General features: G+C 32.9%; 2 protein-coding genes across 4 annotated transcripts; one reads left to right on the top strand and one right to left on the bottom strand.

Annotated features, from left to right (window-relative positions):
* The first annotated feature begins 1,412 nt into the window (after positions 1–1,412).
* Positions 1,413–4,106, top strand: LOC133702064 (nascent polypeptide-associated complex subunit alpha-like protein 1). Its single transcript, XM_062126246.1, has 4 exons — positions 1,413–1,572; positions 2,112–2,199; positions 3,327–3,460; positions 3,571–4,106. Exons 1-4 carry the CDS (start codon positions 1,510–1,512, stop codon positions 3,901–3,903), a joined length of 618 nt encoding a protein of 205 aa, XP_061982230.1. The 5' UTR covers positions 1,413–1,509; the 3' UTR covers positions 3,904–4,106.
* A 371-nt stretch (positions 4,107–4,477) lies between these two features.
* On the bottom strand, positions 4,478–6,965 carry LOC133702063 (transcription termination factor MTERF8, chloroplastic-like). Of its 3 annotated transcripts, XM_062126244.1 has the most exons (3): positions 5,627–6,965; positions 4,838–5,080; positions 4,478–4,668 (listed from the first exon to the last, which is right to left on the bottom strand). In XM_062126244.1, exon 1 carries the CDS (start codon positions 6,790–6,792, stop codon positions 5,692–5,694), a length of 1,101 nt encoding a protein of 366 aa, XP_061982228.1. In that variant the 5' UTR covers positions 6,793–6,965; the 3' UTR covers positions 4,478–4,668; positions 4,838–5,080; positions 5,627–5,691. The 3 variants fall into 3 exon arrangements, with proteins under 3 accessions (XP_061982228.1, XP_061982227.1, XP_061982229.1); XM_062126243.1 differs by having other exon boundaries at positions 4,478–5,080; XM_062126245.1 differs by having other exon boundaries at positions 4,478–5,080; positions 5,631–6,965.
* Positions 6,966–13,868: the final 6,903 nt, after the last annotated feature.

Below are 13,868 nucleotides of genomic sequence, written 5' to 3'. Positions count from 1 at the left end.
TTGCTTGACTCACAATCAAGTATCGATCTTGATCTTAAAATAGTAGCGGTAAGGAAAAAAATTGATGCCGTGTACAGAATCGGAGGTGGGCTCAATTTTAATGTCTTAACCCCCACTAATTAGGACAAACATAATGTGTATTTATTTCTCAAATACCAACCATGTCTAAGTATACCAAACTTGAGTTAATTATAATTTATTTTATGTAATTAAAAAAATAATTCTTATAGTATCAATTATATATATAAAATAATAAATTAGTCTTTTAACTATTGCTATATTTTTTTTTGAAATAATAAATATTAATTAATTAATTTTCAAGTTTTGTGTTATGGGTTTGCTGCAATGATCTAAAAGAATGTTTTTATTTTATTTTAAATAAATCGATATAATTTAGGAATTCTTGAGCCAAATATTTTACTTGTTTTTTCCATGATCTTCTTTTCTTGATTTTCGTGCTTGTCATAGTTTTGGTGTTTGTAGATTTGTGATTTATTTGTGGCGTTGTTGTATAAGCAAAAGAGATGGGATATAGTTGTCTTCGCAAATTTATGAATAAAAATAAATAAATAAATAACAATATATATATTGATCACATACATAAAAAATAAAAATAAAAGAAAAGCATGCAATATTTATATTGGCATATATATATATATATATATATATATATATATATATTGGTAACCCTTTATTTTTTGGGTGTTCCAAAATTAAAAATACAAAGAAAAAGGTCATATTTATACTGGTAAAAAAAAAGAAAAAAAAAGCATGCAATGCAATATTTATATTGGTAAATATATAGTGGTGTTATTGTGAAGGGAGAAAGGGCATAAAGCCCTTATTCACATTTGAACTAACCATGACAATTTTACCGAGTCAGTGTTTAAAATTGCGGTGATTTTTTTTTTTAAATAAACTTTAAAAATATATTTTATTTCTTAAATATATTAAAATAATCATTTTTAAATAATTTTAATATAAAAATACTTTTAAAAGTACTGGGTACTATAATATCAATATGTTTAGTAATACGATAAACATGTTTTTATAAAATAACTTTCAACTTAAAATATATAAAATAATATTTTTTATATTTTTATTTTTTAATAATATTATATTAAAATCTTTAAAAATATCTTAATTAAATAAAAAACAAGTTGAAAACATTGAAAAAGCATGTTACTACTTTACCAACAAAATGATGTATTAGATCTTGTTTATTATTATAATAATAATTATTTTTTAAAGTATTTTTTATTTAAAAATATATTAAAATAATAATTTTTTTATTTTTTAAAATTTATTTTTAACACAATATAAAAAAAATATATAAAAAATTAGTTTTAAGAGAAAAATTTAAATGTTTACTATAACTTTTTTTTTTTAAAAAAATAAACGGGCTCTAGCAACAAGTAAATACTAAAGGGTTTTAGGGTTTTTGTCTACAAACTTGACGCACACTTTCACAGTCCTTCTCTCTATCTGCAGAAAAAGTATCAAGAAATCATGACTGCCCAGACTCAAGAAGAGCTCCTTGCTGCCCAGCTTGAAGTTCAAAAGATTCTTGAAGTAATCTCTCTCTAGAAATTTTTTTAGATATTTGTATGGATGCATATAGCGGGATCTAAAGTTGTTGACTTTCGATGTATTCCTTTCATTTCTGGGGCTCTATTGATTATTTTTTTGGTAGATCTTTAATGGGTTTCTGCTCTTTTTATATTTTATTTGTTGTTTATGGTGATTCTGTTTGTGTTAGATCTGATGTAATCTATATTAATTCTTCAACACTTTATGTAGATGAGGGGTCTTGCTGGGTATGTGTGAAGGCTTGATGTTTTATTTAATGGGAGGGGGCGTGATATTGGGTTAAAATGTTAATGGGATTTGTTTCTCTTTGAACTTTTGTTGGATATTGGGAATTTGGGTGTGAATTTGTGGATGATAAACGAGGATTTGAATAGATCTCTTTAATTCTCATATGTGTTGAATGTAACTTGTTTGAAAATCTTATGATGAATTGATGACATATCTTGTTTGATTTATAGTATGCTAATTAAAATGCGGAAACTATCTAAAACCTACCCCCTTCTCTCTGTTTTTGTGTGTAGGCTGATAAGCCTGAGGTTGAGGATGAAGAGGATGATGATGAGGATGACGAAGACGACGACGACGACAAGGATGAAGATGAAGCTGAAGGTAGATTCTTGCTGTTTGAAATCTTATTGGTTTTACTTTGTTGCTTTATACTCTTTTCTTTTTATTTTCTTTTTTTAATGGATTTTTGTGCTGTGGTTTTTACTTGCATCGATGGATTTTGCATAAGAAGTACACTTTTCATGCATATATTGGTGTAGTTAATGATTCTGAATTCTTTGAATATGATGCATGAAGTTTTGTGCATGTCTGCGTGTGAGTTGATGCAGAACATTTCTCTGGAATAGAAGTCATGGCTCTTGGGTTTTTGTATTATCTGCAGTCTCTAAATATTGCACCACCTCTCCTAGGATTTAGGCTGTATTATTGACAGGGCAGTCATCCACTATGTCAAAATATTTTAACATCCTGCAAGTATCTAGTATAATATGCGATGGAAAAAGTGGTGTTATTTTTTATATATATATTTTGGCTAGTATAACTTAAACATAATTTATTTCCTTGGTTATTTGAAGTATTAAACCATGTAATGACTGGCACTAGGATTTAAGGTGATTTTAATTTTTAGCTGTCACACCTGGTAGAGTTGAAATCTTGATGTAGCACATTGCTCTTGGAGAGGAAAAGGACACTATGAGACTTGACTTAGCCTCTACTGCTGTTAAGAGTGCACAAGAGGTTATGGAAGCTCCTGATATTGATTTCCATTCTTCAACTTTGTCAATTGGTATTGATATTCGATCAGTTGATTTTCACGAGCAGCACATTTTTCTTGGCATATTTATTCACTTGAAGACAAATAAATGAAGAGGAAACATTTCAAGGCACCTGCATATGCATCCACAAGCCCTTTTTTTTATTAGTTTGACATATCTGTTATGGGATCTGAACAAAAGTATCAAGAGGTAGAATAAAGATATCTCAAGGACTTCAGGTTTGGTTTGAGAAATGTTCAACGCTGTACAATGAACAACCTTGGATTGTAATTCTTGATTAGTGTGTGACACAAATCTTGTGGATTTTTGTTATGTATGAACCCCTAAAGTGGCTTGCTGCCTCGTCATTGACTACAATCTATTCTGCAGCTTATTTCTTATCTAGTTTTTTTTTTTTTTTTTATATTTGTTCTAATGATTTTCCTCCTTTCTCTCCCTCTTTTTTGTTCACAGGACAACAAGATGGAGATGTGGGTGGTAGATCAAAACAAAGCCGAAGTGAAAAGAAGAGTCGTAAAGCAATGTTGAAGCTTGGAATGAAAACTATCCCTGGTGTTAGTCGGGTTACAGTAAAAAAGAGCAAGAATGTAAGCTTTTCATTTTGATTGATTCATATTGCGTTCTACTCATAAAAACTCTGCTTTTATATATTTTCTTTTGTTTGCTAGCTCCTAACATTGGATACCACTTAAACCAGATCTTGTTTGTTATCTCCAAACCTGATGTTTTCAAGAGCCCAGCATCTGACACATATGTGATCTTTGGAGAGGCTAAGATCGAAGACCTGAGTTCCCAGCTACAAACTCAGGCAGCAGAGCAGTTCAAGGCTCCTGATCTCAGTCATGTCATTTCAAAACCTGAGACTTCAGCCATAGCTCAGGATGATGAAGAGGTAGATGAAACCGGAGTGGAGCCAAAGGATATTGAATTAGTGATGACCCAGGCAGGAGTCTCCAGGTCAAAGGCTGTGAAAGCTTTGAAGGCTGCAGATGGAGACATAGTTTCTGCCATTATGGAGCTTACCAATTGATAGGTTCGTATCCAAAATGCGGTGCAATAGAGAATCTAAAGTGTCATGTAATAGAGACGATCCTTGTGGCTTTCCCGGCTGTGGGTTTTCAAGACAGGTTCATTTTCAATTTTGTTATCTTGTGATTTCCATGGTGTTTTCTGTTGTGTTTTATTAGTAAACGAGTCTGGAATGCATCTATGGCAGAGAGCTTTGATTTCCCATATGCCCAGTTTACTATACACAGAACCTTCTTCGCCCAGTTGAATGCTTCTACTAGGAAAGCGAGATTGCATGGTGAAGAGGAAGCATCTTAGAGTAGACAGTCGATTGGGATTCTCAGTCACCTATCAAACCCGAGGGAACATTTCTTGAACATCACAAAAGCGAAGCTTTTCAGTAAAAAAACTGATTTTATTGTTAAAGAGATGCCTGGAGAAACCCGGCACAACCATGTACACATCACCTACAGCACCTAAAGGTGAACCCTATAGTATCCAGCATCAATTGCTACCTCAGGAGTAAACAATCTGTTGAATTGACGAGATGTCTGCCAATGCGTAGTGTCATTGGCGAAAACATAGATTCAAAACTACTGGTACAAAAAATATTAATCAAATAAGAAACAATCAGGTGCTAAGAAGTTGTAGTGTTATTTAACAAAAACAGTTAATGAGTAGCCTAGTCCACGCAATGTACGAACTCAACATCTACGAGACATGCCTCCATGAACATGATCATTAACTGATCAATGATAAACTCACGAACAGTGATTTCTTTACCTAACTGCAAAACAAAACCCATGCATTTTTGTTTTACAACAAGCAGAAGGCTAAAATCTGTCTCTCCACAGAAAAAAGCTAAATGATTCTGCAGCAACCTTTTCGAGTTTGTCAAAAACAATTGCTAGTGTTTGTAATTTCTTATACCAGATAAACAGAGCTACTTGCCTTACATTTCTAATATCTGGTGCCCCCTCTTTCATGAAACCAAAGCCATGAGCGTGCCTGAATAATGAAATGATCCCACCATTTTCACCACTCCTCATCGCCATATTCAGACATGCCAAGCTACTTTCATTCTCCTTTAAGTTTCATTGTGATCCAATGGACAGTCCTCTCCTTCAAAGGTCATTCAAGCCAGCAAACCCCATTCTGATACCCATTAGGTGCTTTCCAACGCAATCCTTCCATCAGTTCTGTGCAAATAAAGCTGATTTAGTCTCGGAGCTTCTTATAATTTATTGTGAGTCATGATTCTGGGACAGCAGAACATGCATATTATTTGCAGGTTACATGTTCTAGAGGCATGCGGAGATAATAGTTGGGATTTACTCCACCAGACTTGTGTGGGTTTCTGGGAGAGAGATAAATCAACTGAATACTTTCTTATGCCTAATATATTCACCAATATCAAGTGCATCACATCATTCAGTTTAATGCCCATTTATTTGTGAAAAATTACACATTTTCACAAAGCAACCATTTTATCAAGAGATAATTATGCTAACTAGATATTTAAGACATGATGTGCGGAGTTTTTAAGCCTGGAAACAGAGTTCAGTCGGGAACTTTTCAAGTTCTCGTGTCAGCAATACACTCAACATTCAGTAGCTAGTGTTAGAATGGGCATTAAAAGATCTCAAACAAAAACTCCACCATGAGACAACTTTAAGAAACTACAATTGGAAAGGACACAACAATGAAACAACATATTCGATTGAGATTTAGAAATACAAACTTACTAACATCTCCTACTGCTTGTGCAACGGCGAAAGTGAACTTGCTTCATTTTCAATCAAGTGACCATCTATTTTGCCTTGCCAGCACCACCATATATCTCTAGTAAACCTGGGACCTCGTCCGCATACTTGATGACATAATTCGCCCAGAAATTTTTCTCACTTAATGACAACAAAGTACTAATCTTCTTATCTCTTTTAATCAGTTCCTTTGATTCCAAAACCTTGATAACGTTATACCTTGGACGAATCCTTTTATCAATTGACATCCCAAGAAAATTGGGACTGTTTATTATAAATTGTCGTTCCAACTCCATAGTGTTGATAAAGAAATCCATTGCAGTCCTGATTTTCTTCTCTGAGTATCCAAATAATGGCGGGTGTCGTTTAAAACTCCTCAAAACCTCCTCTTCACTCCAGCCCAAACTCTTGATAACTTCAATTTTCTTCTTCCAAGCCGTGTCATTCGATTGTATCCTCACGCTAAGAGCCTGTATAAAGGGTTTATCCCCTGGCTGAAGTCCCAGGTTCTTAAGAGCATTTAGCGCATAAACTATCCTATCAGGCTTATAGAGTATACTTCTTGGTTGCCAGATCAACAGTTTTGCAATCCTATCAGCAGCCACACCCTCTTTTACCAACAAATCAATATTTAGTCGCATTGAGTCCATGGAACCATACGATAAAAAAAACGGAGCACGCTTAAGAAGAGCTACAACGCCTTCACGACTCTGTACATATGACTTCAAGAGCTTAAAACATGGCTTAATACGAGAACCCAAGTTCCTTGTCAAAATTACCGGATCTGAAACCAATAACTCAGGGAGAAGTCGACCCACGAATCCATTCTTGATGAAGAAGTCGAATTTGGGCTTCAAATTGTCTTGTGTACTGCAGTGAAGCAATCGTGGTCGCTTTTCGATCATTTTGGCAATGTGGGCATCCTTAAAATCGTGAGATTTCAAAAGTTGGATAACGGAAAGGGGCTTTTGGAGATTCTGTTCATCGATTTGGAACTTTTTGGAAACAGAACGAGCTGACTGCAAGGAAAGCCCACATGAGTTAATGAGGTACTGAACAGTAAATGAGGGTGATGATGGGGCAGTGGGTAGTGGTGGTGATGTATTCAAGAAACGTTTTTGAAGCAGAGAAAGCAGCAGGCTTCTCATGGCTAAGTGCTGCTCATGGTCTTTGGAAGCAAAAATGCATTGATGACTGAGAATTAGGGTTTTTGGATGCAAGGAAATTGAGTTACGGCGGCTACCAGTTCAACAGAAAAGGTAAATTTGTTGCTCATTTTTGCCCTGTTTCCATCGACGGCATTTTCTGTAACAAACTTACATTTACTCTTTTTTTTTTGTTATTGTAAATATATAAACTATTATGAATATCTATATGTATAATAATAAACATTATATCTTATTATATATTGTTCATAATATATATATAATTTAATTTTTGTACCAACTTTAAATTAAAATAAAGAAAGTATATAAATTATATTAAATTAATACAAAGAACTTAAATTTAAAAGCGTGTAGTACATTTATGTCCTTTTTATTCCAAATCACTAATTAAAAGCAACCTAAAAAACAAGATGAAATGCTTATTTTCAAAACAATAAAATGAAAAATATAAATTAGACTATATATATATATAATAATAATAAAACTTGCACTAAATACATTTTATTAGTGATTGTTTGATATGATGGTATAAATTATTTTTTAAAAGTATTTTTAATTTTAAAATAAATCAAAATATTTTTTTTAGATTTTTTTTATATCAACACATTAAAATTATTAAAAAATATTAAAAAAATATCGTTTTGATATTTTTTCAAGGTAAATATAGTTTTAAAAAATACTTTAAAGGCAAGGCTATTATACTCTTAAACAGTTCTACACCATAATTTTTCTTTCCATCATCATATTTGTTCCACTAATTAACCATATAAATTTATTTATTTTCCTCAGTTCATTTAATAAAATTCCCCACTCTAGATCCCTTTGAGATTACTACTATTAAACATATAAAGAAAAATGTAGAATAGTCTAATTTAAAGTTATTCTCACCTTATCAGTATAAATTATAGTTAAAATTTTTAAATTATAATTATAAAACTCAACTCGATAAATATCTTGATAATTCAAATCTCGGTTTGAATTGAATTTTACTTTGATTTTTTTTTAACAAAATAATATTGATGTTGATGTTTTTTTTTCAAATGAAAAAACTGATAGCTTGAGTTGACTATAAGCAAGTCAATCCACTCCCCCCTGCAACTCTAACTCTAATTTTAGGCCAAATTAATCACCAAATAGCATCGTAGAACTGTCCTTTAAACCATTGTTACTCCCATTCTTTCACATCTAAACTTTCCTCTCAAAGAGGAGTGGTCACTTGGCTGCTAATAAGAGTGGTTTAACATTATTTACTTTGGCTGTCCTTGAATTTCTGAATCTCTAATGCAATTATTTTACCATGAGATGATTATGTGACCTTAAAAAAAAAAATATTACTTTGGATATTCAGATTATAATTGTCGGATCTACTTAGGGTCTAATTTGATTTAAGACTTGTATAATTGAATCATCTCATCAAGTTACTCGGATTTGGTTGTAGATTTGGAAATTATATCCACCAATTGCATAAACTAAACTGATTCAGAAGTGGCTTGAGCCATATTTATTCATGAAGGGGGAGATTAGGGTTGCCATGGGGTCAGTTTCTAGTGGTCTAATTGTAGATTTTTTTCATTTTTATCTGGATGTGGAAATTTGTGTTTTATGTAAGGATTGCTACATAAATCCATCTCTTCTTCTTTTTTTTCTCCAAACGAGAAGAATCACATCATTTATACAGGAGGTAAATAAGGAAATGATTAACATTTTGAGTAATGCTATTCATCCTGAAATATTAAATTTTATTTACAGTAAGTGCTATGATCTGAATATTATTTTTGGACTTGCTATACATCTTCAATAAAATTGAAATATTTACCTCTAATTATCGTTTTTAATTCTTGACACGGATGAAGTTTTTAATCAATTTGATTTAAAGAAACAAAAGGAGTACTGTAATTCTTACAAATGAGTCTCCACTTTAACAATATCTGTACAAGGTGAAAACAAGCACAATACAACAACATAAAAGGGCAGCCTCATGTAGTCTTCGAAGGTTAAGACTTGGGCACCATTAGTTTGTGCCCCCGCTCCCTTTTTTTTTTTTTTTGATGTTTTTGGATTACCTTAGAAGCACGATCATGGCCCCAGCTCCAAGGAGTCTTGAAAGTTGAAGGGCCAAATTTGAACTGTCCTTGATTTGAAGGATGGGAGGTCCGGCAAAGCGTACGCTGGTGCTTGTCAAGCCTTTCGCCCACCAGGAAAGGTTTTCAGGATGTTTTTGCTCTTCACTGTGGGATATCAGAGCTCGACCTCAAAACAGCTTCAGTTTTTTGGCTTCATCATCTGCAACCACATGCGAGCCAATCCTTTTTAATGATAAAACACTCTCAGGAGAATAATATGGTATTTGAATCAGGAAAAAGCATGAATTTAAAAATAACTGTATAAAGAAGTCAGAAATTAAATTGCAATTACTCATGATAATATGCTTGCTGCTAAAATGGGATTTAAAAGACTGCTGACAACTTGAATTCCAGTCCTAAGCATCTTACACCACCCAAATGACTCAGCATAGAATGCTGCATCATTTGGCTCAGTTGCGAATAGCAAAGTGGTGTCATATGATGACTTACTTTCTCTGGATCCGTTTCTGATCGTGCCTCCTGCTTGAAACCCTGAGATATTGTAGAGCCTAAGTATTGCTATGATTTTAGTTGTTTTGGATTTTATTTTTATCTGCTTTAGTACTTTTAAAGTAATTAAATCACAAGGCTTTTAAGGATAATCTGTTATGTTTTCGTTAATGTCTTGAGTGAAAATACTATCAGTACATCACTTAATTACTAAGGAGCCTGCAGAAGCTCAGTGATATTCTTGCATATATAAGAGGGATGAACTCTCGTATAATTCTAGATAGTCTCATTTTATATAATAAATAAAATAACTGAAATATAAAAACATTTTATTAATTTTTTATTTGATGGTCATTGAGCTAACTTATGTATTAATTAAGGCTAATTATTCATCTCAGATGATTTTAAGGTTTATTCTCCGTATTGGTCTGATATATCTAGAAAAAATAAGTGCCTTGAGTATTGGTCTCAAGATTCAAACTGGTAAAAATCGAGAAAGAAAGAATGTCTCATTAATCACTCATCCAGTCTCTTTGGTTAAAAAAATATAATAGTATAATTAACATTACTATATATACCAAATAGATCTTTCATTTTTAGTCCGAGAATATAGAACTAACACAGACAGAAGCGAATTACAAGTTAAAATATTTAAAGAACAAGAAAAATACCTAAAATATTTAATTTTTATTTATTTAAGTCTTAATTACTAAAAGGCTATTATAATTTTTTATATAGAAAAAAAAAACCTCTACTAATATTGGATATGAAAAATAAAGTAGAAAAGTTACTCCCTTGGAATAGGAAAGACAATTAAGAAAACATAATAATATAGAATAGGAAAATAAAAATAGAAGAAACATAAAATCAACTAAGAAAAGTATGTATTTTCCAAAAAAAAAAAGATATACAATGGTATTCCCGGATAGAAGAACTCGTTCTCAAGTTCAGATTTCAGTGAAAAATTGTTATTTACCATAAATATCTTTTTATACATGGGCAACCCCATCATAGATCATTTTATCATTGATCCCTAACACAATATCTTTGTATAGGTCGTCTCATCACGAATCTTTTTATATATATATGGTAATCGAGATGCATTATTAAAACAACGTCATTAAAAGGATGACAAATAAAAAAAGCTTACAATAGAAAAGGAAAGGAAAAAAAAATTGAAAGCTAAACATGTTTATTAGAAAACAACAAAATACTATTAGAACATCCCATCAAGTCATTGCCTGTATAGGTAAAATTGAAAGTACTCCTCTTAATCCATTGAGCAACACAGTAGAAAGTAAGATTATAATTACAAGACTAAATTATAACTTGTTTCTTGAATAAAAGTTTGTTTCGGGCTATCCAAACACTTTAAAAAATCTCAACACATCACATGAAAATAGCCCTACACTAAAACTTATCACCTACCATACTATATCATTCCTACAAAGAGTATCTCATCATGGATCGCATCACCAAGATTTTCAATAATAGCAACTAACTTAGATGGAAACAACATATATACTAGCTTTGGACATCTCTTTCGAGAGAGAAAACCTCCTCATCCCTTTCTATTTAAGTACGTCTTGTTTTGCTTTTGTGATTTTTTTCCAACTATAGTTATTTAACAATACACCTCAACTAACTACAAAAAATTATTGAGTTATAATATATATTATTTACAATCTCCATCTAAAACCATTAGAACACAAGAGCGAAGGTTAACATAGCTTGTTATAAATTAAAACCTTAAAAAACTAATAACATCATACCTATGAAAAAACATCTAAAAACTCAATTTTTATTTATCAAAGTTTCTCTTGTCAAAAAATATCACAATTAATATATCATTAGAAGCTGCATGAAGCGTTTGCAAGCACATTAGCTTGTGTTTATCAGTATTTGTAGTCAGCATCTTTTTTAATATTTGTTTTATTCACGAACTGCATGCGCTATCGTGGACTTTATGATTTAATGCTTCATTTGGTTGCTTGAACCTTAACATGTTCTTCCATCTATATGCTATCTATACAGAGTAAAACAGGCACAACCGGTACTTCATCCACCCAGGTATTTTCACCCTTTGTTTTCCACTTTTCTTCTGGTATATCTTGCTCTTGTATTTATTTCTATTCTTTTTTATAAACCTTTTCACACCAACTTCAATTTCGACTCCTGCACCTGATGCTCAAGCACCGTGAGTTTAATTTTACCACAAATATTTTCAGTGCTTAAGTATTCTGGAATAACTGAATTCATCTTTTTTATATATTAAATATGTCACTGCAGGGACTCAAAGAGTGCATCACTTGTTAGTGTGAGATGTCCTGAATATAAGAGGCTAAAGTGCATTTAAAGCATCATCCTAGGCTCATGCAATTTTCTATAAAAAGGCAGATTAGACTTTTTATTTTTAATGCTGGGTAAAATAGAGAGATCAGTTTGGTAACTTGTAGCTAGTTTGAGTTTTGCCACCTTTAGTTCTTGGATAATGCGTTCAAGGAGAGAGCATATCTGTCAATACCAAAATTGATTTGAGTGGTCTAATGCATGTTCTCCCCCTTACACATGGAATAGCAGTCTGCATGTCTAACATAAGGAAATCTTCTTCTGACAATTTCTTAGAGTACACCTTTTCTCTTTATTTCTTAGTATAGCCATTAGCATTTCCTAAAAAGAAAAGGCTGGGTTTCTTGTCTTTTAATATTGACACCTAAATATTACTCATATGTGCATGTTGTAAGTGCGTGATCCACATCAGTTTGATGTAGTTCTTGCTTTGCATTTTGTGTAGTAAGAGTGGGCTAACCATCTGAGATCTTGTGGAGTATATTTTATAAAATCTACTTTGTTAATAAATCTGTAACCCGCAATCCACAGCTTTAGTTCTTGACTATTCTAATGGTGATAATACCATGTCTGCAGTGCACAGAGTGATACTTATGGTCAAGCTGCTTCCAATTTAGTTGCTGGTAGTAATTTGGAGCAGACTATTCAGCAAATAATGGACATGGGGTTGGAACTGTTGGGTATACGACCAAACTCCTATATTGGCTAGAAGTGGGGAGGATCATGGGTATATAAGGATGGATAAATATCTTTATTGGTGTGAGGCCTTCTGGGTATAACCTAAGAGCAAATCCATGAGGGTTTAGGCTCAAAGTGGATAATATCACACCAATATGGAGATAGGTGGTGTCCATAGTCCTTACAGGAACCTGGAATAAAGAAACAGTTACTCGTGCACTTCGAGCTGCCTATAATAACCCAGAGCGGGCAGTGGATTACTTGTACTCGGTAAGTCTAAATTTAGTGTGTAGCCTGTTACAGTCTTTGCATAGAATTAGCACTGAAACCAGTGTTCTGTCTTCAGGGCATTCCAGAAACAGCGGAAGTTGCTGTCCCAGTGGCTAGTTTTCCTGCAGATCAGGCTTCTGAAACAGGTGCAGCTCCAGCTGCCCCTTCACCTGCATTTGGAGCACCTAATTCATCTCCATTGAATTTGTTTCCTGAGGTTAAACTTCAGATTTTAGAAGGTTTTCATTATGTATTAACTGTATAGTGTTTGCTGGTGTTATTGATTTGGAACTTGTCCAGCAGACAATTTCTGGTGGTGCTGGTGGCGGACTTGGCTCTCTTGATTTCCTTAGAAACAATCAACAAGCATGGTTCCTTGCATCTTTTGTAGTTATTCTACGTGTTGGATTTTAAATACAATGCATTTTAATTGAGTTGTCAAAATCATGAATTGACTTATAAAATATGATTTTATAAATTAATATATATATATATATATATGTAATATGCAAAATTAGATTAAAAACTTGAAAATCAGTAAATTTAATCAAATTCAGTTAAATCAGTAAATTCAAATCGATTTTACAAGTTTGATAAAAATAAAAAAAATTAACCGACTCGCCTCCCCGTCAGGCCATCACTTACTCCCCAATCCCAGTCTCTCTCCCCTTTGCCTTTTCTCAAAACTCAAGTTCTCAACTCTACCTGATTCTACAACTTTCTCTCTCTCTCTCTCTCTCTCTCAAAACCACCATTTGTTTTTATTACTTCGTTTGCCTCTATTCTTCCTCAAGTCTTCACTCTTTATCTTCTGTGTTCTTGTGTTTTGTCTCTCTATATCAAATTAGTTTTTTTTCTTGGCATACTTGATTCTTGAAGACTTATTTCTGGAGATGGGTTTGCTGTAAATTACTTAATTACTATCATTGTTCTTCCTGAATTTAGTTTCCTGCCATTGCTTTTCATTTACTTAGTTTTGTTTTCTTTTATTTTGATGTTGGGTTCTCTAAGGTTGTCTTGCTACTATTTAGTTTCCTACCATTGTTTTTTCCTCTTGGTTTTCTAAGGATTACCACCGCTCCGTTTCTCAATCAATGGGTCCGTGCAGGATAACCCATCAGCAAAATTCGGTTCCGTGAACTCATCACGGGGCTTCGGTCTCACAAACGATATGCTCTTGCTCTTGAG

The sequence above is a fragment of the Populus nigra genome, chromosome 8 (assembly GCF_951802175.1).
Source record: "Populus nigra chromosome 8, ddPopNigr1.1, whole genome shotgun sequence".
Taxonomy (NCBI): Eukaryota; Viridiplantae; Streptophyta; class Magnoliopsida; order Malpighiales; family Salicaceae; genus Populus; species Populus nigra.
This window is presented reverse-complemented; position numbering and strand designations above follow the sequence as displayed.

Excerpts from the sequence above, each read along its gene's own strand:
- LOC133702063 (XM_062126243.1), bottom strand. The coding sequence starts at position 6,792 with ATGAGAAGCCTGCTGCTTTCTCTGCTTCAAAAACGTTTCTTGAATACA.
- LOC133702064 (XM_062126246.1), top strand. The coding sequence starts at position 1,510 with ATGACTGCCCAGACTCAAGAAGAGCTCCTTGCTGCCCAGCTTGAAGTT. Across the intron at positions 1,573-2,111 it reads AAGTTCAAAAGATTCTTGAA|GCTGATAAGCCTGAGGTTGA; the intron begins GTAATCTCTCTC and ends TTTTGTGTGTAG. Across the intron at positions 3,461-3,570 it reads CAGTAAAAAAGAGCAAGAAT|ATCTTGTTTGTTATCTCCAA; the intron begins GTAAGCTTTTCA and ends CACTTAAACCAG.